The 27294-nt window shown below is 41.0% G+C and overlaps 1 protein-coding gene across 12 annotated transcripts in view; it reads right to left on the bottom strand.

Annotated features, from left to right (window-relative positions):
* The window catches only part of NCKAP5 (NCK associated protein 5), a 970240-nt gene that overhangs the window by 280380 nt on the left and 662566 nt on the right, over nucleotides 1–27294 (bottom strand). For all 12 annotated transcript variants that reach the window (XM_032354091.1, XM_032354099.1, XM_032354093.1 and 9 more), the window contains one exon: nucleotides 4076–4225. In XM_032354091.1, the coding sequence (XP_032209982.1) occupies nucleotides 4076–4225 (150 nt within the window). The remainder of the gene's footprint in view (nucleotides 1–4075; nucleotides 4226–27294) is intronic.

The following is a 27294-nucleotide window of genomic DNA, read 5'->3' as shown; positions in this document are numbered from 1 at the left end:
CCAGATCTTTCTACAGCTATCACCCTTGGGTTATTTATTTATTTATTTATTTATTTATATTTTTTTTTTAAAGATTTTATTTATTTATTTGACAGACAGAGATCACAAGCAGGCAGAGAGGCAGACAGAGAGAGGAAGGGAAGCAGGCTCCCTGCTGAGCAGAAAGCCCGATGCGGGACTCGATCCCAGGACCCTGAGATCATGACCTGAGCCGAAGGCAGTGGCTTAACCCACTGAGCCACCCAGGCGCCCTTTATTTATTTATTTTTAAAAGATTTTATTCATTCATTTTAGTGAGCGGCAGTGCCCAGGAAGAAGAAGAAGGGTGGGGAGCGGCAGAGGCAGAGGGAGAAGCAGATTCCCTACTAAGCAGGAAGCCCGATGTGGGGCTCGATCCTAGGGCCTCAGGACTGTGAGTGGAGCCAAGGGAAGATGCTGAACCAACTGAGCCATGCAGGGTCCCCTCCCGTGTGTTATTTATACTGCAGCCAAATGGCCTGGGAATCAGATGCCATTGTAGGCAAATACCTCTCTCATTTCCACCCCCCACTCTCTTATGACTATATCACCTGGTTTTTCTTATTCAGAGGCACTCATTTGTCTATTTGTTTGTTTGCTTGGTTATTTACTTTTTAAGTGTGTGGTCTCTGTCTCTGTTCTCTGGGGTTTTGGACCATGAAAATTGATCTACTCCTAGTATTTGGCCCATAGAATGAATTCAATAAATATCTATTGACTATGAACTCACATATAATTGTGATGTGCAGACAGCTTTGAGAATTACTATTTTAAACTACCTCATTTTAAATAGGAATACTGGTTAACAAAAATGCTTATGCTTAGCACTTTAATTGTCACACTTTCATGGAAAGGTATAACTAGAAAATGCTGTTATTCACTTTACAACATTTAATTGCCATGTTTTTCTGCACAAAATAAATCTTTTATATAAGAAGCCAAGTTCCTCTGACCTTGAGGCTATAGCTAAGGCATTAGCACTTACCTGGAGGCTCAGAACTCCCAGGTTGTCTTAGGCTTGCTCTTCCCCTAGAGTCTAGCTAGAGTCTGGGAATCGGAAATGCTATGGGAGTTGAGACTGAGCAAAGGGCATGTCCAGTTTGATTTCTAGTCAGGTGTGAAGCTGTTCAATGAGTGATTAGAAAGGGCAGGTGGAAATGTGCAGAGGGAGGCCTGAGACAAGCAAATCATATATTTTAAGGAACATGCCCATAAGCAAATCCAGGGCCTTGAGGCCAAAACCCAGAGCAGGCACAAGGGAACACGGAAGACACAAGGTCAAGTCAATGGACTGTGGAGGTCAAGTCTGGGAAAATCCCTAGACTCAGTGATCGGGGATGGGGTGGGGAGAGAGGGGTCTTTGTGAGACGGGGCCTGTGACAGACAGGGCAGTGCTGATGAAAATAGTGAGCTTGATCGTAAGTTGAGTAAGCAGTTTCTTAAAAACAAGTCTTGAAAAACAGAATTTTTAGAAAACAGAAAACGCTACACCTGGCACTTAAAAGCTACAGAAAATGCGCAAGTGGCATCTTTATCACCCACGTGGCTCTTATGGCACAGATATAAAATACAGCAAATAGTCCCTCCATCAGGCAGCAGGACCCTAAACAAATCTTAAAATTTAGGCCCAGGGAGAGTAGTTGCCAATTGCTAAGACAAAAGAGAGAGGAGCGTGGGGAGAGAGAGAGAGAGAGGGAGTGAGAATTAATTATTATTTTGACTGCTGGCCCAGGAGCCCTTTTTGGAAGGCAAATGTTTAATTTAGCAAAATACCTTCATGAGCAGTGGGAACAGTATGGAATGAGGCCATGAGTGGAGCGCAGGGACCAAGTATAGAGCCCTGCATAACCAGCGATTGGGGTCTTTGTCGAGGGAGAAGAAGCACGTGAGAAAGACCTGGCCATGCTCTCTGCCAGGCCGGGAACTGAGTTGCAGAAATGATCAAGGGAGAAATGCTTTGCAGCTGAAGGATTTGGAGGAAATAGCTAAGGATCAGGTTCAAATAGGTAGTAGTGAGAATTGGGGGTAAGGAGAGAATTTACTTAACACTGGGCAAAGAATTTTAGGAAGCAAGCCGTGACCCTGACCAGAAGAAGCTAATTTAGAAAATAAAACATTTTTTAGCGAATTAAAATTGTGGAGATTAATGGCCCTTAGAGATATCATCTATTGCATCCAACTCTCACTGGATGCAACAGTTTTTGCCTGAAGTAGAAAGATCTCTGTGAAAGAAAAAAAAAATACTGTTTCTCTCTTCTCTTTTCCTCAGTGGGGGCTTAAGAAACATTTGCTGCCAAAGATATGTGTAAAATACCTCTTTGCTTGATTAAATGAAATGTCCTTCCCAAAGTTGTCTCAGTGATAATTAAATCAACTAAGAGCCATAGTCACTGTAATTAGGAATAAAACTAACAATTTAAGTAGCTGGTTCTAGGGAAATAAGAAATTGTAGTATCAAGTAAATTTCTACTATTAAATCCAGGTAATTCAAACTCTAGGCGAAGCTATGACTTTCTCAGAGCTCTCAGACAGCAAACTCAGTCTCCCTTGAGAAGGCTTTCCCACCTTCCTCAGTGACATTCTTAAAAACGACACAAGTGTGGGAAGCTCTGGGGAGACAAGAAGGATGCCTGGCTGTGTGCCCCAGTGGGGCTGCCGGATGTTCCCTGCGTTGACTTCTCTTCTGCCCCATGTTTGGTATCAGACCTGTCCCTCCTCAGTTGCTTGTGTGTGGAGTAGCTCAGTTTCTCCACTCATAGTTCTTGTATTAATTGCTGAATCCAGAAAAATAGAAAAAAAATGATATAACAAAGTCAGGAGCCTTGGAGTGGGTGTACAGAGGAGGCCATATGCCAGGCACCACTGTGCAAATATTAACTCACTTCATCAGCATCCATGCCCCGGAAGATAGCATACTATTAGGATCTCCATGTTTGCTGCTGAATCAACAGAGGCACAGAGCCTGGAAAACTGACTCAAGGTTTCAAAACTGGAAAGGAGTAGAATTGAGATTCATACAAAACCCTGGGAATCGGGCTCCAGAGTCCATAATCTGAACTCTTTTGTTTTACCTTTGCCAAGGAAATTAGTGTAAAAAGGGCATGCTCACTGTAGACAACATGGCAAACTGGAGGCAAAACTGCAAAAACCAAGCATAGACAACAAGACCTCTCTGGGTCTTGTTTCTTCACATTAATTAAGTTTTCAGGCTTTTGTCAACCCTGTTGTTGAACTCTATATTTAGATGTCAGCTGAAGGCCTCTTGCACCCAGTTAAGATGAGATGGGCTCACCACCATCAGGCTTAAAAGTAACTACGTCCCTGTTCGAGGTGCTAAGACAACCTGTAGAGAAAGCCGTCTTCACTCAATCTTTCCACATGTGAGATATCAATCAAGATCTAATAACTGAAGTGTTCTTTGAGGAAAGCCATAAACATTGAGGAATTAGCACACACAGTGATGCCTAAGGCCACTCAGTAAGAGACCAGTGGTTCCAGATTGTTCTGGAAGGCTGTGGTGGCTCCCCATCCTCCTTAAAGTGCCCTAAGCTCAGCCTCACTTCTGTTTGTTTTACATGCCAAACTTCTGCACAAAATTTTTAAGAAATGTTTTGACTACTTAAAAATTTGACTTTTTTTCTTGCAGTCATCTTTATTAGTACTGGGTAGTGTACGTATACATTTGCTCAATTATTAATTATATTAGGTATTGGGGAAACAAAGTGAAATATCACGTAGCAACTTTCCTCACGGAGCATGCCATTTTAGGAGTCCTGACCCAGGTTGAGGGCTGAACTGAATTTAAAAATGAATTACTGTCCCCTGTACACTTTCTAAGGCACTGCAATCAGAATCACGAGGTAAATACCCTCAGTACTACAGATTTTTAACTTTTTGCTCATCAGTGATAAATGAATCACAATGGGAGATCCTAGCATCTTATTCCTCTAGAAGAACCTAGAAAGAAAGACTTATACTCATTCAAAACCAATGTCAATAAAAGAGGCAGAGCACTGTCATTTTTCTGTAAACATGTAAAAATTGTTTCATTTCTTACCTCTAGAGCTTTCAATCTTTCCAACAGGAATTTGGTGTTTTCTTTCCCCTCATCTGCACTGCTGCTTTCGCTCCTCGAATCCTCATCCACCACCATGTGAAGACCGTCCAAAGTTTCCTTGTGTTTTCTCTCTTCCTCTGACAGTTTTTCCTGAAGCGAGAAAGAATTACTATTTTCAATGATCTCCCTTGAAAAACAGGCAAGAGTCTGAGGCTGAAAAGTGTGTAACCTCTCTACTGCTTTTAAGTTCTTTTTGGGGCTGAAGCAGAGAAGATGTTGCTAAACAAATTCTCAATAGTATTACATTAGTAAAACACCATAAATTAATGAATCTTGGCAAGAAAAAGCCATTGGGTCAATACCCCTGAATGTAGAAGTCCTCGGCCCTGTTGGAGAAGTTGACCCAGCCAACTGGATCACCCCATGATGGAATCATGGGGTGATCCATTTTTATCTGCACCATAGAACTCAGCTGTACTCAGTTCTAAGAAAAAAACAAATCAACCTTGATACCCTGATTTGTGAAGAGCTTAGCTCCTCAAAAGAGGATTGTTAAAGTCACTGGACATGCAACTATTTAATTATTCAAAGAGAAAATAAAATATTGTGAAATATTGAAATGAGAGTGATTTCAGAATTCTAATCTGAAACCAATTAGTTCCTTTGGCTTGATGACACAGCTCTTAAGGACCCTTTAGTTCCTTTTCTAACACTCCAGGATTTGTAGTATAGCCTTGAGGCAGACATAAAATGTCCTTATCTTGTCTTTCCTCGCTGTTGGAAGCTCCTCACTCAACCTTATCTCTGGCAGCTTTTGGAAGTTGAGAAGTGTTAATTTGAGCCTTATGATTGCCTCTTGTTTTCAAGCGAAAAAGAAATGTCAAGAGAATATCATATGAGGAAAAAAAAATATCATCCATTCTGCACATATATTAAAAACCTTGTGCTACAGGGGTGCCTGGGTGGCTCAGTGGGTTAAAGCCTCTGCCTTCGGCTCAGGTCATGATCCCAGGGTCCTGGGATCAAGCCCCACATGGGGCTGTCTGCTCAGCGGGGAGCCTGCTTCCTCCTCTTTTTCTCTCTCTCTCTGCCTCTTTGCCTACTTGTGATCTCTGTCTGTCAAATAAATAAATAAAATCTTAAAAAAAAAAAAACACCAAAAAACCCCACAAAAAACCTTGTGCTACAGAACCAGGTGACATCATTCCATCACACTACTGAATCCTAACCCAGATACCTCAGAAATCGTTTCCTTACTACAACTGGTTGTCAACCATGTGGGCTGAAGTGAATTATCACTGGTGAGAGACTTCTTTATATTTAGCACTAACTCAGATCATTTGCCAATAGAAAGCGAAAAAGCTAGCATTCTTCATCTCTAGGCCCTTAAAAAATCTACTTAGAGTGGGGAAAGGCCAGTTTTTCAAACTGTGTTCACAAATGTGCTTTGGAGATTCTAAAAATGTTTAACTTATTTTTTGAAAATAAATGATAAAATATATAAAAATAGATCTTAATATATATATATATATACAGATGTATTAATATATATCAAGAGACAGACAGACCTGGAGACCCACAGTAACTTGACCCATGTTAATTTATTTTATATAGATTTCAAGCTAATATTTCTTCTGTAATCTCTCTATAGAAATGCACAATTGATTAGGAAGGTGATATCTCTATGAAATCAGGCCTTGGCATGTCTAACCACATATATCATGCAGACATGTTCACTTCCATAGGATGTAGGATTTCAGCTCGGGTAAATGTCATGCAAGTTTAAGGGGGGACATCCTCAGGGAAGGACAAAAATCCAGGTCATGACTGAATTTTTATGGCTTTGATTCTTTAAGGTCTGGTCACTTCTCAGACTTTCATTTCCGTGGTAAGGAACATGAAGCATGTAGAGTTACCAAGTCAACTTGGAAGTGAAGAGGTCCTTTTGTTTCTCTTTTAAGATTTGAGACTGTAATTAAACACTAAACTGGGACTGCAAAGCAAGCTACTTTTTAAAATATCATCTACATCTATTTATCTGTATGAATTATGGTTTTTCACTGCTCTTTCAGTCAATTCCACTTGAATTTTCTCTCTTCCTCCCTCCCTCTCTCCTAGGAGTTAGGGCTCTAAAGCTAATTAAAACAAACAAGAGCCACTGTTGTGGTGAATGAGAAGCCAAAAGACTTCAGAACATGACAACCAGTTTCCAAGTCTACCATTTACAGGCTTAGCAAATACCATGGGCAAAATACTAAATTTTAGTATCTCTCGGTTTCTTTATCTTCTAAATACCCAAATGAAGTTAATGCCAACAAATATAGCATACACGTATACACAGTCAATTCTCATTATTTCTGGTAATTCTGTTCTATCACGTTGAATTAGCTGAATTAGCAAATACTGTTCTTAGGGGAAATTCAGGGTTAGGCTCCTGTAGGCAACATTTCCATCACTAAACAATACACAATCTTGTTTTATGAGTGCTTCTATTGAAAGACATGTAATTTAATATACACTGTTAATTCATTAACATTGAACTAAAAGCCTCCAGTCCTATAACACATACCTGAACAAAGTTATCTAACACCTGTTTTTTCCATAAGGCACATCACAGCCTTCTTGCCCTTAGGAACACTAGACGGCATTTCAGCAATATGCTTGGAGGCCATTTTAAATATTGAAATCACGAATGAAAAGCATAAAATATGAAAAGCATGGCACTAAACAGAATGCAAAAGCATACTTGTTTATAGTAGGTGGTCAAAAAACAAGAAATCAAGAGTGGTGCGTTGTTTGACCTCAGCTGGGAATGTGCGGGTCAGGTGACTCAAGGTTGTCACTACTCTGCTAATGTCCGTGATTTATCTTCAAAGCATCACACAATTTGATTATAAACAAATTTTAGGGAAGAGGAGAATTCAGTAATACAAAATCCAAAAATAATAAGAATTGACAGTACATACACACACACACATACACACACACAAGCACACATGCTTAAAGTGTCCAGACACAATGCCTAAATAATATTATATGAAACAACTGGAAACAATTCAGGATGATATAGATTATATGTGAATGCTTAGACTCCATAACATGCATGGGCGATTTTACATAGTTTGAAGAATGGGCAATCAATAGGGCTGTGGGACATGATTTCATGGAAATGTAACATGACTTGCATTTTGACACAATGATGTAACTTGAATAGTTAAAGGGACAAACAGTGGGATTTGGGGTTGAAGAGAAAACTGAAAAAAAAGGTTCCCAGTGATGAATAAGTCTTGCCCTTATTGGTTGAGAGAAAATCAGTTTGATCATAGTACACACAGAAGAAAGGAAGTACTGACAGAGTAGTCGAGTACAGGACTGCAGAGTAAAAGAGAAAGGATTCTGGGAAATGGGAAATAAAAATTCAGACACCATTCATTGATTTGTTCATCCTACAAATGTTTATTGAGTATGAACTGCTGGCCATTTGCTGTTCTGGGCGCTGAAGTTATGGCAAATAAGACAAAATTCCTATACTCCATGAATTTATATTCTAATGACAGAAAAAAAATGCTGAACTCCAAATTAAATCAGGAAGTTATGTCATTGTAGCTAGTGGTAAATGCTATGAAGAAAATAAAACAGCATGATGTGATTCAGATCAGTGTTGCATCTAAAGAAAATGTTAGATATGGTGATGTGAGAGTAAGGTGCATCAGTGTAAGAGAAAGTGGCCATTTGAGTGGAGACCAAATGATGATGAGGAAGCAGTTAAGCAATGGCCTGGCATAAAATTTTCCAAACAATTAGAGCAAAACCAGTGCCCAGAGGCAGAGCTAAGCTTCCCTTGCTGGCCAGCTGGGAGGGAGTCCATGTGTGGGAACACAGTCACTCTAAGAGCAAGACTAGCAGGAAATGTGACCAGGGAGAGAGCTGGAACTTGGAAGGTCCTGCAGGGAATGAAAAATGTAAGGGCCTATTTAGCCAGAGCGGCTCCACCTTGGTTGAACAGCCATTCTGTTGTTTATGCAGTAAAACTTAAACTGACCCTCCCCGAACTTACTTAAAAGCAAGGCTGGGAAACCAGTCCCAGGTAACAAAGCATACAAGGGTGGGTCAGGTCAGGTCAGGTGGAGATAACAGCCCGAATGCAGGAATGAGTCAGGTCAGGTGGAGACACCCAATCAGTAAAGCGCATACTGTCTCCCTCGCTACCCAAGAGTGTGGGCCCCGCCTTTTGGGCGCCAATTCTGACCAAGGTGATAGGCTGGGTCAAATAGCTACTATGGGGTGAATTGTAATTCAATTGGCCACCTGTGTGGGACCTAGCATAACTATGCAGCATAACTGTTACAATCTCATTGGCCACCTGTGTGTGGTCAGGCCCAACCACATGGCCTTTGTTCTATAAACGTTAGCCTGTGAGGCAGGGAGGGGTCGCCTTTTTGCAAGAGACTTCCCTGGCCCGTCAGTTTGATTCTCGATGCTTGGCGTGAAAAAAAAGCTTTGCTTGACCTTCACTTTGTATCAGTCTTGCTCCTTTAATCATGGACCCATTATTGGGGGACCTTTCAAAAGGGGTCTGGACTTCCTTCCAACTGTAACAGAGAAGAACTGGAGGCTAATGAGGGAAGTGACAGGTTCTGGTTTACACTTCAGAAACATCCTGACTGCCACCATGGAGAATGGGCTGGGGAGGAAAGGAGCTAGGAGAGCCACGAGGATGCCTTTATATGAGAAGGAATACTAATTAGCAACACGTGAAGTTTTTGGACAAAGGCTAATCAAAACCAGTTCTCATACAAGATGGAAGGTCAGAAGCCCTGGCTTCAAAGACCAGCTTTCACAGCACTGCACCCTGCTGGGCCAATCCTCCAACTGTTTTCATTCTCAGTTTCCCCCCCAGATGTAAAATGAAGGGGTTGGACTAACTGTGCCTTCCATTGCTGAAGTCCTAACAATTCAATTACTCGAGACGCAATTTTCAGGAAGGAAACGTCGTCAGTAGGCTCCATGGTGACAGAGGTGGCAGGAGAACAGAAAAAGAGTCTCTCCATCTTGTAATAAGAAGGGTGTTCGTGGGGACTGGAGAGCTAAAGTATGAGGAGGACACCCCGCATTGTCAGTGGGTAAGCAGAAAGTGAATAAAAGAAATTAGAAGCAATTTTCTTAGATGCTTATTTGAAAGTCTGGCAGGGAAGGGAAGGTGACAGAAAGAAGCGTTAGCTAAAGGGTGTCACAGAGAGAAGTGGAAACCTTTTTCAAGACCTAGAAAACTGAGTCGTTTGAGGAACTGAAGAGAAGAGGGACAGCACAGGTGGGGATGCTGAAGAAGAGGCCTCTGAAGCAGAGGGGGCAGAGGACGCGGGGTGCTGCAGGAAAAGTCAAGGGTTTTCAAACGTGGTCCCCTGAAAAATAACATTTCATAGCTTAATTCCTGAGTTAGTGTTTCTAAATCACTTACTAGTGCCTAGCTTAAGTTTTCTTCTTTTTTCTTTTATAATTACTAATTTGATTTTATTGTAATGCACACACTGAGACCTTAAATATGACATACATATAACATGCTGGAATAGCTTCAAAATAATATTCGTACAAATAAAAACCTACTGAGTCCAAATTAAGACTTCTACACAGGTATTTTTTGTCTTTGGATGTGCAGTCAGAATACCGTGCTTTAAAGTCACGATCATTTTCCTCAAAGTGATTATACCAGGAGCTTTATACAGAGTTAGGATTCTTTCCTTATTTTTTGCTTTAGATGGGTTTTCTCTTTAAATATTGTTTTTCTTTTTTCAAATTTTTATTCAAATTCTAGATAGTTTACATACAGTGTAATACTGGTTTTAGGAAAAGAATTTAGTATTTCATCACTTACATAAAACACCCATTTCTTACTTAAGTTCTTAAAGGACAAGAATTTGAGTGCTAGCAGTTCATTTCAGAAACACAGGGAACACCAGGAGAAAAGTGACTGGGGAAGAGATGGGAGCCATTAAAGGCATAATACTAAGCTGATAAAGCTCACTCTATGGGAATGCCTGGGTGGGTCAGTCAGTTAATCTTCTGCCTTCTACTCAGGTCATGATCCCCGAGTCCTGGAATCTAGCCCTGTGTCAGGCTCCCTGCTCAGTGGGGAGTCTGCTTCTCTCTCTCTCTCCCTCTGCCCTCCTTGTGCTCTCTCTCTCAGATAAATAAATAAAATCTTTAAAGCTAAATCCATGGGCTACTCAGGAAAATGGGGCCAAACATGGGCTCAGAATCATCCCACCCCAGGGGTGAGTGAGTTGGGGTGTTTATGCACCAAGCCCATAGGAATCAGTGGTTGAAGCTACCTCCTGGGGTGTCCATTTCCTGGCATTTCCAGGCTGCCCCAGGCAGCGAGGGCATGCATCACATAGCCTGGGGCATAAAAGTATCTCCCGCATAGACACACTGATAGCTAGAAGTCACAGGAGCATTCTAGATGGTTCTCAGGTATGGGCACTACAGGCAGGGCAGAGCATTATGGGCAGAGAGGAGGCTTGTGAAGGTTCTGATGCAACACTTCGCAAGAAAGCAAGTCACATCTGTATGCTGCTCAGACCAGTCCTAAAAGCACACTCTGCTGTGTTCTACATTCTAAAATGCCCTGAAACCAGAAGGAAGAGCAATCTATCCTGTCCTTTTCTTTACCCTTGCCCCCTTAGTCACTTCCCAGTAGGAGTGTTAGAGTATAATGTAATAAGGAGAAAGAGGGAAGTAGAAAGGACATACACTAAGTAAGGAGGTGAGCAAAAGAAAACTAAGCAAAGGGAAAATGGTAGAAGAAAGAAAAATCAGAGATAGCTGGAAATACGGCTATACCCCATTGACAGATGACTACTGTTTATTTCAGAAAAGATAACTATCGAGTGTACAGTATACTCATAAAAGCATGAGAATATTTTGGTAAAAAATCAAGTATATGTATTCTATCCACATGTAAATAACTCATCTCAATCAGAGATTTTGTTCCTTTGCCAAATAATCATCTACTCTGCACATGGCAAAAGAGAGAGACCAGAAACACGTGGTTTGAAAGAAAACATATTCTCCTCTTGAACCTCAACGAGAGAAACAAGAAAAACAAGCCAAGTCTATGCCTGAAGATGCCAAGCTGTGAAAAGAAGAAGTTGATTCCAAAGGTGACCTGTTTTCATGTTTTAGTTCTTTATGGACTTTAATCAGCAGTGAATTCTATAAAAGTGAGGCCATCACACAAACAACACTCGCTCCCCACATATTTCATATACGGTGGAGACCATAAGCTTGTTTGGCTCAACAAATACCAGCCAGTACGTAGGAAACTGAAGATTTAGGAGCTCAGTTAGTATCCAGGGGTTTAAATCAAACTTTGCCTTGTCAGTACATAAAGCAATCCTTAGAGCTATCAGTTTCTCTAAGTGGTCACTGGGGTAATGATTCACCTTTGGGGGAGCCCTCATCTTTTGTTCTCAGTTAGTCGGCATCACCAGGCCTATGTAAAAATAATATCAATCAACACAGAGCTCTGGGTTGCATCAGTTCATCTCAAACACACGACGGTCCAGGGAGCAAAGAGCACACAGTACGGCTCTTCACTGATGGCAGGCAACTGTTCACTCAAAAACACTGTGGAAGAAAAGGATCATAATGCCCTTCCCCCAAAGTATCTCATTCATCTTTTGGTCACCAGCCTCCCCCCAGCCTAGCACCCAGAGAAAATCTAGGAGGATACTGTGTGGTCACCTTACTTTATAACTGATTAATTAATCCCTCCATCTAATAAATATTTACTGAGCCCCTCCTACGTGCCAGGCCCCATAGAAGGCATCTGAGTAACAAAAGTGAATAAAAACACAGGTTGTGCCTGTTCTCACAGAGCTTAGAGTTTTGTGGATGGAGACAGTTAATCAAAATGTCACAAGCCAGCATAAAACAGGGCTGCTGTATGTGTGGTGCCGAAAAGTTTTCGGCTGCTTCGAGAATCAACAATAGAAGGATGCAAGAGAAAGGCCAGGAAAGCCTGGGAGTTGACCAGAAAATTACCATGAAGTGGGAGAAAGAGGGAGCAATTTAAAAAGTCTGAAGGGAGGGAAATGAAGCTGGGTGGGCTGACAGGGCCACAAGTCAAGGAATTTTACCTCTACCTTTACCCTAAGGGCAATGGGAAGCCATTGACCGTTTTCCCATGCGTACATGCGTGTATGTGTGCGTGCGTGTGCCTATGTGTGTATGGAAAAGAGGTGACAGGGTAGATTGGTGTTCTAAAACAGCTCTGGGGAGGATGGAAGGGAGGGGGGTTAACACAGATATGGGGAAAATAAGACATTACTGCATCATCCAAGTTGGAGTTGACTGAACAATGATTGAAACGACAATCTCACAAAACGAGACTCAAAGTTTGTAAATCATCTTGTAATTCTGATTCTTTTGTATGCTGTTCCTCCAACAATAACAAATAACTCACATTTCCTGAGGTCACTGTTGTTCATACAGTGGGCCAACAGCAGACCCAAGGTAGCAGGGGCAAGCAAGAAGTGTTGCTTGCATAAAATGCAGATACCTTGGCCCACTTGGGTCCTAGAGAATACACCCAGTGGGGGAGCCAGGAATCTTTAATTTTAGAGGACACCCTGGGTAATTCTAATCCATGCTTAAGGTTACAGGCCTCTGGACAAAGATGCTTCAGCTTCAGGGACACTAGGTCAGCTCAAGACCAGATGGATGACTGAAGGACCCCAAATCAGAGCAGAGGGGAAAAGGCAATGTGTGCCATGTACGGACACATGTTGGCATTTTATCTGACAGGAGAAAAGGTGAGTCGACCTCATCTGTTTCTTGAGGGCCATTAGTTCCATCTCACTGTGATCTATTCTGATCCGGGGTGGGGAACACACGTTCTTTTTACCAAATTTCATAACAAGTAGAAAAAAGAAATCTATATTCCTGTCCTAGCTCTGCCGCTAACCAGCTGTGCAATTTTAGTCAAGTCACATAATTTCTCTGCCCCTCAATTTCTTCATCTGTGAGTAAAATGCACAGAAATAGACTAATCCAAAGGTATCTTGTAGCTTTAAATTTCTATGATTTTGATCATCTGTAAAAACTCAGCTTGGAAAGGTAAGTATTTAAAACACTGCTGAAGTTCAGAGATTTTAAGATTAGATCCAGAAGATACCATGACTCATAAAATCTTTGTGCTTCTTTTCCAGCATGCATGTCTTTTTCCTCTCTCTCTCACTTTTTCCTTGAAAAAACTTTTCCTCTTTTTGCAGTGTACTTCTGTTAGACCCTAAGATAGAAGTCACCCCATGAAACCTTTGCATTTAGCACATTGCATTCTCTACCTATAAGAAATAGAAAGGGCCTGGAGAGCAACAGTAACAGAGCTTAGGGAAAGATACTTCTAACACCCAGAGTAAACCATGCCCAACTAATGCTTATGGGAAGAATCATTCCCAAATAAGAATAATTCCAAATATCTTCTGATCACAAGGCTTTAGAAAAACTTAAAAAAACCACTCATCTCTCTATTTTTATTATTTTTAGCTCTAATGGTTGACACAAGGCCAACATGCAGAGTATACTGCAAGATGTTATTGACAGTGTTACTGTGTTCTAGCACATTCCTTCATTTTCTGATGGGGACTACCCTTCTATCTTACTTTATCTTGTTAAAACAAAGCAAAACAAAAACAAAAACAAAACCTACATGAGCACGCGCGCGTGCACACACACAGACACACAGACCAAAAAAAAAAAAGGGAAAAGAAAGAAGGAAGGAAGGTAGGTAGGGGGGTTGGGGGAAGGGAGGGAGGGAGGAAAGGGAAAGAAAAGGAAACCCACCTCAAATACATAGAAGTGTCTAACCTGAAGATGGCGAAAGGAAACCACAGAGAATGTGAAGAGACATCAAACTACCCAACTTTGGAGAAGCTAGACAGTTGTAGAAGTTGGATTATAATTATTTCATTTTGAATATCCAACCAGGCGTTAAATCCACTTGCTAATTAGTAGTGAAGGTACAAAAAGCTGTAATTTAGGACCGATCACATAAAGGCAGAGACTCAGTTGATGTTAGCCTGCAACATCAAGTTCCTTCTAGAACATAAAGGACATAATAAATAGCAGCCAGTATTGGTATAAAACCTCGGAGTTAAACCAAACAACCTCATAAAACCATTTTACATGCTCCGAAGCAATGGGGAATATTGGGCAAATAGCCTAGACCCCCCTTTATAGACAAGAAAACAGACCTGGATAGGTTATTCACAGTAGATGGGAAAGCCAGAATTTAAATGCTCTTCTGATTTCAAATGTCGTGCTCTTTCCACAGACTCAGGTTATTTTAGACTTTCTCCTGCACCTATAGATTTATCCTTAATGGCAATTTTATCTAAGAATCGGTGATCTTTATCTAACCGTGAACCACGCTGCTGACAGCATCTCTTCCAAGGCTTCCAGGTCATTCTTCAGGGAGTGGGTGATTTTATCAGAGACGTCAGGTATGGCCTCAGATGGCTATCAGCAGAACAGGTTTAACACACCACTACCACTTTCATAGTTAATGATGATTCAATTAGTTCAAAACATAAACCCACACCGGGATACAAGCTAAATGGAAATGTAGAGGTCTGTCCTCTGGCTGACAGCTGCCCCAGCGCGCCCTGGTGGCTCTGGCTTCTGTGATTTATTTACTCATTTGTTTTCTGGTGGTGGGGAGGGTGCACAGAATATATTGTCACTTTAGATAGCACTTCAGGAAACACCATAACAACATTCCCAGGGACTGCTAGCAGCTTTTGCTCAGTCCTAGCATACTAAATTTTAAAGGGGGAAAAATAGCATCATATAAATCACAGGATTTTAAAAGAACATCCCAATTTGTTCACAGTTTAACATTACTACTGTCAGGAAAAACATATAAGACTCTTCTCTTTCATCCCTAGATTTGACTTACAAAGTGAACTAAGCATACAGTAAAATCCCCAAGATTAAATGTGTATGATGGATAAGAGAACAAAGTGTTTTCTTTATGTCTCTAATATGAACCCACGACCACTGGCATATCAATTCACATCCACTCCACATTATTCCTCACTCAAAACACTCTGCAATATTGCCAACTATCTTCCATATTGAACAGCTCTGTGAAGTTACATTAATAAATTTTCAAATGATGCTTTTATTGTCTGCTCCATCTATCAGCAACATTTATTTCCTTAAAAAAAAAACGTCAAAGTCTAAAGCCACTTTACATAGAGGAAAACTCCACTGTGGAATAAGATGGTGTAAAAAACTGAGCCATAATTTTCATTAAAGATATGCTCCAGATGGCTGGACATCTAAGAAGATTAGCAACAGAAATTATATGCTCGTAGTCCCCGGATGGCTGTCTGGGTATAATGTAGGCATAAAAAAAAAACAACAGTCAAGAGCGCCATGTAGATGAGGAATTTCAGTGGTTGATGGTTACATGTAAGGTCATTAATGATCACTCATATGTTAATGTCAAAATGTGCACTCAAAAGTTTTCTTCCTCCTCTGTCCCCATCCTCCCCCCCTTTTTAAATTTATTTATTTAAAAGACAGAGAGTGCTACGTGCACTCTCAGGGAGAGGGAAAGAGAATCTCGAGCAGATTCCCCACTGAGTGAGGAGTCTAATGGAGGGCTAGATCCTAGAAGCCTGAGATCATGACCTGAATTGAAACAAAAGTCAGATGCTTAACCAACTGCACCATCCAGGCACCCCAAACCCTGTTTTTTGAAAGAATTCATAGGACAGGGGATCCAGAGAGCCTCCAGAAGGAAGCTGAACTTATGAACTGAACAATAGCTATCCCCAAAGGAACTGATAATTCAGTACTACTGAATGTCTTTATATATGGCTATAATAGCCGCATATCTGAGATTCCTGGGCATTTTAATTTAAAATAAGTCAACCAGAGAAAGACAATTATCATATGATCTCTCTGATATGAGGAATTTCAGAGGCATGGCAGGGGGTCGCAAAAGGTGGAGAGGGAAAAAATGAAACAAGTCGGGATTGTGAGGGTGACGAACCCTAAGAGACTCTTAATCTCAGGAAACAAACTGAGGGTTGCTGAGGGTTGGAGGGGAAGGGATAGGGTTGCTGATTTATGGACATTGAGGAGGGTACGTGCTATGGTGAGTTCTGTGAATTGTGTAAGACTGATCATTCATAGACATGTACCCTTGAAGCAAGTAATATATGTTAATAGAAAAAGAAAAATAAGAAAAATAAATACAAACAATTTAAAATTTATTCTCGCACTGTCCCTGTAAATACACATTGTCATACGACAAATATGTCCAAATTTTTATTTCAGAAAACACGGTCAATGCTATTTATATATGATTTTTAAAGATTTTATTTGCTTATTTGTCAGAAATAGAGAGAGAGCACAAACAGGGGAACAGTAGGCAGAGCAGACAGAGGGAGACGCAGGCTCCCTGCTGAGCAGGATCCCAGGACCCTGGGATCATTACCTGAGCCAAAGGCAGACACTTCGCAGGCTGAGCCACCCAGGTGTCCCGACAATATATTTTTTGATAATTGCTGACAGAAACTTATGTATCTTCTGTGTTTGTTAAAGACCTGTGAATTTGGGAGGCGACTGCCTCTGCCTCTGTTAGGAAAGAATACTTTAAGTTTTCAAATGCAATAATAAGACCAGTAATAATGAAAATAATAACAACAACAAGAACAATAAATGACTTATATGGAGAAGAGAATGTATCATACTAAGTTCAGTAAACAGACACTGTCATTTGCCAGCTCCCAATTATAATTCAAGACTGTCAGTTGCAGCAACACCATTTTACATATTATACCCTATCACCACACCCTGCACAGCACAGAATGCCGTCAATGAATGTCCAATGTTGTCAAATATGATAATATTCGATGTGGATGGTATCCCCTTATGCTACCCCTAAAGATACTGTGGTAAGATTAATACTTAACTAATTATATATTTTTAAGTACTTTCAACAGAAAAGTATTTTGAAAAAAAAAATTGTGCCATCAGAAACATAAAGCAATGGAGTGATAGAACATTTTCACAGAAGATAAAAGCACCATTAAATTGATTTCTGCCCCTAGAAAATGAGAGTTTGCATGCTTATCCTTTAACTGGCATGCCCACCACATGCATCTCACACAAGAATACATCAATGTTTAAGCTGTAGAGTTATCTCTCGTAAAATGTCCTGGGAATTTCTGGAGACCCACTCCTAATCAAAGGCTCTAGCCTTCCCATCCTCTTCCTTCCTGGGGTTTCACCTAAAAGAAAAGCTCTAATGAGGTGCATTAGTTAGACTTTTGAAAGTCAGAGACAGATTATATAGTTAATTCTCCTGGGGCCTCATGTCAGATCAGAGAGAGAAGCCTCACCTATTTGCACCTAAATGGAACTTAAGGATAAAGCAAGAATATCACATTTTTTCTAGTGCAATTTACATAATACCTGCTCTCTCTAGTCAGGCAAAACTCACGTATAGAGTAGGACCCAGCTGAAGATTTCACTGAAGAAATGTTGCCAGAAATATTGTCCTGGTGTGCTTTTTGACATTAAAACTATTATTTTTATCCCTAACCCCTGAAAGCAGCAGGAAGCTCTCCCTTGAGGTGCTTTTTTGTCATTGAGTGGGATGTACATTCTGACAAGCCATTCAGAGCCACAGTGGGAGTGGCAATGCGAAGGGCTGTCTGGGGGAGACACCTGTAACCCTGCCAGATGATTCATCCTGGTAAGTGAGGGAAGGAAATTCAGATGCATTAGCAAGATATAAGCATGGGCCTAAAAGATAATCAGAAAAGTCATTATGTCTATGTATCAAACACTTGTGTAGCCACTCTTTGTGCAAAATCATGTGCATTTAAAGACGAATGAAGTGGGCAAGTTGTGGCTCCTGAGACAAACCCCTCTCCTACAGGTCTTCCACCTCACTTTGACAAATTGTCTTCTAGATTCATCTATGGTCAACTAAGTGCTAGGCAACCTTCTGTTGCCACAGGGAGGGAGAAAATAGAACACTAGCTAAGGAACTGCTGTCTTCCAGATCTGCTGCTCATGGGCCGTATGGCCTTGTTAAAGCCCCTTGGTTATCTGTGACATTGTTTTACTCATATGCAAAGTGAGGTAGCTGGATACCGGAGATAACTTTTCTGCTTCTGAGCACCTACGACTTGCTAAGTATCCTGTTTATTTCTACACCATGGCTGACATTCATGTGTCATGCAAATTTTCCCTTACAAACTCATGGATTGCTGGGGTGCCTGGGTGGGTCAGTTGGTAAAGGGTCCCACTCTTGGTTTCAGCTCAGGTCATGATCTCAGGGTTGTGGAATGGAGCCCCGCATCAGGCTTTACACTCAGTTGGGAGTCTGCTTGAGACTCCCTCTCTCCCTCTGCTCCTACCGTTGCTCTCTCTCATTCAAATAAATAAATCTTAAAAAAAAAAAAAAATGGAGAAAAGAGACTGACCACATTGTACACAGCTGCATGAAAATGAACAGTTTGTAAGCCCATCTTATGCTTTTGACTACCCACACATGGAGATTATCCAACCCCTTTTGCAGCCCTTGTCTCCAAGATACCAGATGACCACTTTATAGATTCTCTCCATCACCACAGACACTAACTCCGACACATTCTGGCCATAACTGTGGCTACACAGTAAGGACGCTGCCCAGTTTTCATCATCTTACAGCCCAAGAAACACAGCTGGCTTTGTGTGGCCAGAACTTCCAGACACGGGTAAGGCCACTCTGGAAACTCAGCTCCAAAACAAAGGCTTTGAACTTGTTGGGCTGAGAGTGGTTCCAAGAGCTCCTTGTGAGGATCCGCCCTGGGGCCTGGCTGCCCACATCCTGTCTGCCAACTTTATACTGTCTTTCCAGGGCCTGCCTTTCATTATGTCAAGGACAAAGTAATGCTCTAAAACTTGCTAATTGTTTGAATTTTACAAAAGGAACAGCTCAGTTAACAGGCAAAAAATAATTAGGATGAATTTTAAATCTTATTTTCTTTGTGTCCACGGTTCTCTCCTATTTATGGTTTTCCTTTTCCAGCAGGGCCGTTAGACCCACAGGGCTTTCCTTGACACTTCGGTTTCCTCAGACACCTACACTAGTGCTCGCTCCACCCAGGCCCGGGGTCTGTGGGCTGGACGCACCCTATGCTCCAGTCATTTTCCTGAGTGGCTCACGGACTCAGCTGTCTCAATGCCATCCTATTCTCCCAAGAGCCTTGGCCTGCCTTCTGCCTCCCCACTGCCTCTTCACTGCCTCCTCAGCAACAAGCTCACTACTATGAGTGAATGACTAGGAGTAAGGTCCCTTGGGCCCTGAGAGGTTAGGTAAATCCTTAAACATTACAGCTTGCATGGCTCAGTTGGGATCTGGGCCCAGGCCATTTGTCTCTAACGGCTTTAAGCTTACCCATAATCCCCTGCTGCCTCTCACCAGGGTATACCCATAATCCTCAGCCAGGTTTCACTGGAATTCCCATAATTCCCTGCTGCTTTTCACTAGAGTACCCATAAGCCTCTGCTGAACCTCACTGGAATATCTATAATCCTCTGCTGTACCTCCCTGGAGTACCCATAATCCTCTGCTGCCTCTTATCATTGTATCCACAGAAGCAAAGAAGAACCTTCCCATTTATCTGAATCTTAGTATCTTTCAAGGACCAACTTTCTGCAGATCACATTCTGATCATGTCTCCCAAACAAAAGGCATCAGGTTGGCTAATCTGGGGGAAATGCTGGTGGTAGGTTACTGAAAACAAGACCCAGGCTGCAGGAAACTTTAGCATGATAGGAGCTAAAAGTATATAAATATTTTTAGCTCCTATCATGCTAAAGTGTGTGTGTGTGTGTGTATATATATATCTATATATATATATACTATATATATATATATATATATACTATATATATATATATATACTATATATATATATACTAATGCCTATATATATAATCTAATGCCTTGTCATGTAGTAGTTCTCAACCCAGGGTGCATATTAGAATTGACCTGTGGAGATTTTAAAATTTTCATGCCCAAGTCACACACCAGATCAATTAAATCAGAATCCCTGGGATGTAAAAAGGACATCACTGATTTTTGAAACTCTCCAGATGACTCCAAGACACAGTCAAAAGGGACAATCACTGATGTAGAATGTAATTAATGCTACCCCACAAGATTATGAGACTTGGAATCAAGAGCCTGAACCCACTACAGCCTGACCCTATAAGCCCCTTAGAAAGTCAAATGCCTCTGTGAAACTCAGTTGCTTTAGAGTAAACATGAACTTATTATCCTTCCTATTTTGAGAGGTTAATGTGAGGAGCAAATGAGATGATGTAAAAGCGTAAACTGTAAAACACGTATTAATTGTTATCGTGGCAATTCTCACAACTCTTCCTCCAGTGGTGATGTCCAAATATTTAGGTAAAAATAGGTAATAAGAATTCATGGAGAAGAAAAAATACACTAATAAGAGGGTTAGACAAGTTAAATATAGTGACCCAAGAGACAGATCTTAAAGAATACATTTTACAAGTTATTTTGTAAATGGAATAAAAATGCTGTAAGAGTATTTGCAAAGGAATTGTTTTCAGATCATTACATATAATTATAGCAGAAGCTTGCTAATTCAGACTAAAGTATAAGCTTGGCATTAGTGGAGAGAAGTGGATTTATTATGCTAATTTATTAATTTAGTGTAGAAACAAATTTATTTGGGGAGGGTGGCAAACCGACCAGATAGAACATGTTTGGAAAAACATATTTTTATCTGTTTACAAGGCAATGGAATGATCATGAATGCCCATCTATCTTTCACTATTCATTTAAACAAGTAAGGGAAGAATACAGCCATTGTAGGACCCCAATTTACTGGGCTTGCTCTAAAAGTTCCTTTCAACCTCTCAGTTTGCCACTCGGTGCACTCCACAGAGAACGTGCAGAGAACGTGCGGTATATGGGGCTGGCATAGCAGGGTAGTCCTTCAGTAGTTTATTATGATAGTCCCAGCCTGACGTCTGGGTTCTGAGAGTATGAGGGCGGGAGGACCAAGAGGAACAATGCTTTCTCTCTCCTTTGTATTCATATGTCACATGGAAAACCAGAGAAATGATGGCTATAATTTGTAAGTTACATTTATTGGTTTTCTCTTCACTTCCATATCCCTATGCTACTTCCTAATCCCCCTCTTCCCTGGCACCACTGGTCAAGAAGTCTCATTGAGACTTAACCCAGAGGATTATAAACTCCTAATTTACTTTAGAAAAAGGATTTACCAGTCTCCTTCTACTCCAAACCCCACATCCTGAATTCCAGTGTTCACTCCAATGAGATAAGCTGATAGATCAAAGCCCACAGATTTAACCCATTCATACTAACATGTGAATGATCTTTCCTTGAGCGTTTTATCTTCTGGATTCTTTATTTCTTACATGGAATGATGCTTTAATGGATGGAATTTCAGAAATTTCAGAATTTCTACCTTTCTGAGGGAGAAAATGTTGGTAGATAGCTTCTAGGGATGACAGATGGTGCAGGGGGAGGAGATGCTGCCACAAAGGTCAATCCCATCTGGGAACCTGAGCTGGGTTCAGTGCTCTTGAAATCCACATTTTTCAGAGTCTTATTATTTTCTCTAATTCTGAGCCTTTAGACTTTCAATAGTTTTCATGGTGCTAGCCAATAAGGTGGACTAGAGTGGGGCAGGGTAGGAGAGGAATCTGCCTGTGTGAAAAGAAAGATGAGTAGGCAGATATGCCATAATACTAGCTGCTGTCTTTTGAATACCTAACATGTCCTGCACACATTACCATTTGCTTTCTCCAATTGCTAGATGAAATCATGTCTAGGGAAGCACTTTAAAAATAGCAGCCTTTCTAGTTAGCCTTGCTATGGCCATGTGGAGAAGAGAAAAGGGAGACTCAAGTTGATTAAGTTGCCCAAGATGACAAAACTGAGTACGAAGAACAAGATCGGCTCCCAGGTCTACCAGACCCTGAAATTTCTCCTTTACTTTAATTCCCCTTCACACATTATCCAACTATAATCCCTTAAAAATATTTACTTATTTTAGAGAGAGAAAGAAAGAGAGAGAGAGAGAGAGAGAGAACATGCATGCAAGTGGTAGGGAGGAAAAGGGAGAGAGAGAATCTCAAGCAGACTCTGCTGTGTGGAGCCTGACATGGGGCTTGATCTCATGATCCTTACATCATGACCTGAGCTGAAACCAAGAGGTGGGCATTCAACCAAGTGAACCACCCAGAGCAACAATTCTTTATTTGCATAGTCCCTAGAAAGTCAGGGGCTGTGGAGAGTCCACTGTTTCATTTTTATGATCTACAACTTTCCTTTCCTCAGACTGTTTCTTCCCATTATTAATCTGAATGAGCTCTTAACATAGGAAGAAGAGGAAACACAGAACACTGTTTGCATCTGTAGAAGAAGGTTGATAGACTGATATGGGATGGAGAGGACAATGCATTTTCAACGAATTCTCCACTATCTCCATTCTTTCAGAGCCTGAAGACTTACAAAGTCTGGTTCATGGAGGACAAATCCTCCTCCTTTGGGCACCAGCACAGCTGGTACTGGCCTTCAGCATCCTCAGATTCAATAAGCTCCCCTTCCAGGCTAGAGCAAAGTATGAGGGGAGAGAAAGCGATCATTGAGGTATCATTGCCTTCTACATTCCCTTCCACCCGTAAGTCAAACTTCCTTATGATTCTTCTTCCTCCTCTCCTCCTCAGTGTTGGGCTGGCTAGCAAAGACCTCCAGAATCAGGGAGCTGACTCACTCCCAATCCTAGTGATGTAAGAAACATCAGGAAACATTTTTGAACATTCCAAGGCCTAGGCTCTTCTGCTGGAAGAGATGTTCTAGATCGAGACCCAGGCAAGCTGAGACCTAGAACAGAGCCCAGCCCAGCCCTTTGTCTTCCAGTTGGGTCCTGGGAAAGTCACATGCTGGCAAATGGCCAGTTTTCCCAAGCCCTGAAACGGCTAGACAGGGCACAGGGACAAGCTCTAGAGCCTGCCAGAGCTGTGGTTCTTCCTACTCAGATCTGCTGGCCCGGCCAGTTAACACCTGAATTCTGCAATGATTTCGAGGCAGACGGCAGCCTCCTAGCAGACCACTCTCCTCTCTCCCCACACACGGTGATTCCTCTTCATTGCCCTGTGGTGCGTGGTGTGCAGACAAAAGTCATTAAGGACAAAAGAACCGAAAGGTTACTGTAGACAAGCTTGCTATAATGAAAGTGTACATACCCACGCCACCCCACCCCCCACCAGCAGGTGCTTTCTACTTCTTTCTTAACTAATTCCAAAATTGTCCTAATTCCTAATTGTCCAAAATTCCTAATTCCAAAATTGTCCATTTCCCCCCACTGACTATTTTATCTTCGATTGATAAAACACTGATAAGCCAAGTCCAAAAACAAAGAAAATCATAGTTTTGTTGCTTCAGGTGAGTTACGGAAATAGAATCAAAAGCTCAAGAATGGATATTGCCCTGATTTTGTTCTGTTCATATTTATTTATTTCCTAAGAGGAAGAACAAATTGATGTGCCTAGTTAATGAGCTGAAGTACCCAAAGTATTTGCACTTACTAAAGGGCAACATCTTTTGGTTTCTACCCACAGAACCTCCTGACCTGAGACATTTACTGGGTATTCCAAAGTAAAGTCTGGCCCTCTGTGAGATGAGTGGAGGAAAGCAGCTCTCAGGTTCAATGGCAATAACCAGCTGCCCTGTATGCAGAGAAGGTGCTTCTCTGGGGCACCGTCTTATTCATAGGTTACATTTGTTTTAAGAGAGAGACCATATTCTGCTTTCACTCGGTAAGAGTGCTGTTCAGGGTCAAAACATCTAATAGGGAAAACATTCATGTCTGAGTACAGAATTTAGATGGAAATTGAGAATGAGAAAGTAGAGTCAGAGGAACCCCTTAAACCAGGGAATTTAAACTCCCAAGAAGAACGGAAATAGCTGTTTAAACTCTTAATGATATTATTTAAAACTACTCCTCTGTTCTTTTCAAAGTATTTAATATGACTTTGGCATTTCAGAGGTGAATGCTCTCCTCAGATGCCTCCGTATGAGATTGTTTTGAAAACTTCTGGAATTTGGGAAAGTCTTCTGTAGAGTGCAAAATTGTAAGTTCATTTTAGAGAATAGTTTCAAAGAGAAAAGGAATGTTTTCTGAAAGGCAATATTTTTGGCTGTCCCGAACCTCATCACTCACCTTGGTTTTGAGAAGTCCTACCGCCTTTATCTAAACTTACTACCTGAATGGTAGATGCTGCTTAAAACAAAATAAAAAAGAACACAAAGAGGAAGAAAACCATTTCCTCGAGGATTGGTTTCTAGCCATTTAAGACTTAACACACAATAAAAATACTCCCTTTATTACCATTACTCACTTCAGCAGCTCTTCAAAGTTCACAGCAATTCAAAGAAAAGGCCAACTTTCTTAAAGCAGAATCAAAGGCACTTGAGATTTCCTGAGATTACAGGCCACAGATATACATAAAAGAGCTCAATAAAAATATTTCATGTCCCATTGTGTACTATAATTTTATAAATACCTATGCAAAGGCTTAGTCACTGTCAGCAGACATTCAATAGAATTTTAAATCATTTTTTTTTTCCAACTGGTATGCACCCACAGAATGTATTCACTTTTGATCTGTTTTTGCGTTTGTTTACCACATTTTATTTAGGTTAAAAAAGAACAACAGAACAACCCCATTTTTCCGAAAAAACTTGGATGAATTACAGACAAGCTCTCCAAAGAGTTCTAAAGAATTCAGTTCTCTTGGCTAATTAACTGCGAGGGCACTTATGAGACAAACACTGTGAACGAGAGAATCAGAAGAGATGTGTATACAGGCGCTAGACCGAGAGGGGGGCTTTGAACCTCAACTCCTCCTTCTTCCTCCCAAAAGCAAGAGAACAGGGATTTTGGAATGGATGTAGATATTAAAGCACCTTACAGGTTCCCAGGGCACTTACAGACCTGAGGAGTCAGAATGACTCATCAAACTTGGAAATGACAAAACAACAGAGATGCTAAGGAGGAGCACAGATAGCTCAGTCTGTGAAGATTCCCTAGGGTAATTCTGCTACTCAGTCAGAAAACAGAGCCAAAAATCCTGTAGCTTTTAAAAATCACAGATACTTCAATTTTGCCTCGCATTTACATATATTCATGGGAAAAAAATGGTTTCATGTTAAAAGTTTGAAAAGTTCACACTTCAAATATACTAAGAATATTGCTATCAAAAAGAGCTTTCTTAGAAAGGTAACTTTTGTAACTGATTCTTTAATTTTTCAACCTTAACTTTTCTTCCTAATGCACTGAAATTTTTAAATGTGCTTAAATCATTACACAGAAAAAAGGTGAAGTTTTAGGCAAACATTTCCTACCCCTGATAAGAATGAGAATTTGTGAAATAAGTAACATCTCTACCAGGCAGGCCGTGAGCTTCAGTGAGGAAGATCTCAGCCTATGTCCAGAGCTTTCCATGTGCATAAAAGGATATGGATATATTCTTAATGGCTGAAAGATTTTAAATAACTAGAAAGGATCCTTCTCTCCGAGCATCACCTACTTCATCACATCCAAGAATATTTTAAAGGAACTACTTAAGGAAAACGTCATTTTGATTTTCAATTAAATCACTTCAAATGGAAATGATTTGGGTAACATACTGTATTGCTTTAAACACAGGTGATCAGGAACCAAACCTGAGCCATCTTTGGAAATAATGGAGCTGGGCTCAGAAAGCACACAGCTCAGGGCTCTCTACAAAGGTGGCAAAGAGCAAAGGGGTAAGGAGAGGGAGCCTCAGACACTAGGACACTAGTGTAATGTGTTCTCTGCTGGGACAATGACTTAGGCACTTCTCTGTGACATCTCTCCACTCCATCGTTATGGCAATCTGTGATCTCTTCTGGAAAGGGCAGGAAGGAGCTCAACCAACCTAAGGAGAGTAATATTCACTTTGTGCAAGCATTTTACCTCCCCACAAGTCAGTTATATCTTCTGTAAAATAAGGAAAATGATCAAAGTGTTCTTGTGATAATTCCGTGAGTTCACACTCATAAAATGATTAGAATATGACCAGCACATAGTAGGTCCGCAGAAAGTGGTGGTCAGTCGTGGGTCAGAATGTCATAGGTAGAAACACTCTCTCTGTGCTATACGCTGTGTAGACCAGGCCACACAGGATAGCAAAGAAGTGTCAACATTCTAGCATTCTAAGAGCATTAAAAGCCCCGAGAAATCCTCTTTCTGTTCTGAGGGTTGTCTTTAGAAGATTTTTAATTAGTCCATATATAAAAAAAAATAAGCCACTACTTACAGACTAAAGAATGACCCATAAAAACCTCAACTTTGATCTTCTTTTAAAACATGAGGCCATCCATCCACACAGGTGTGTACTTTTGGGTGGGACTGCTTCCCTTAGACCAGACAGAGGCTCTTTGGTTTGCCACAGTCCCTATTGCTCCCTCATGCCCTTTGGCATGAAACCACATGTGGGTTGTTCTTGCATAGTTTTCAAAAGCAAGACTATCATTTATTAATAAAACTAACAAACCCCAAGAAACTTTCTCTGTAACTATTTCCTTTCAAAAGTGGAAAAAGAGCATGTAAACCCTTAGAGAACACTTAATTTTTCTCATACTTGGCCCATTTTGGCCATTTACACTCTTTGGCCACTGTAAACACTAGAGGTACATTTGCAATCTCATATCTAGTCTAACACCTCTTCTACAAATATGAAAAGCAAGGACCCCAGAGAGGTTAGGTGACCGTCTGAGGTCACAGGCCTTTCTTATTAGTGGCAAGAGCTGTAGCCATACACAGGTCTTTTCCCCTCATTGGTGTTTCTGATTTTACACCCATCTTTTTCTTTCTGAATGGATCAGCTAATGTGGGTTCAATTCGTGCTCCGTGTGACAAAGCAGAGACAAGAGGAAGCTCCTCAATGGCAACAAGGAAGCACCAGGTCACTACAGATACAAGACACCTATAAACAGGGTGATCCCCTGGGATTCTCGGCAGGATTCTCCTTTCTTGGGATGCCTGTCTGAAATATTCTTTTGAAGATTTTAAGTCATCTCGACACCCAACATGGGACTTGAACTCACAACCCCAAGA

This window comes from Mustela erminea, chromosome 8, assembly GCF_009829155.1.
Source record: "Mustela erminea isolate mMusErm1 chromosome 8, mMusErm1.Pri, whole genome shotgun sequence".
NCBI classification, from domain to species: domain Eukaryota; kingdom Metazoa; phylum Chordata; class Mammalia; order Carnivora; family Mustelidae; genus Mustela; species Mustela erminea.
Note: the sequence above shows the minus strand (reverse complement) of the source record. Positions and strands in the feature narration are given on the sequence as shown.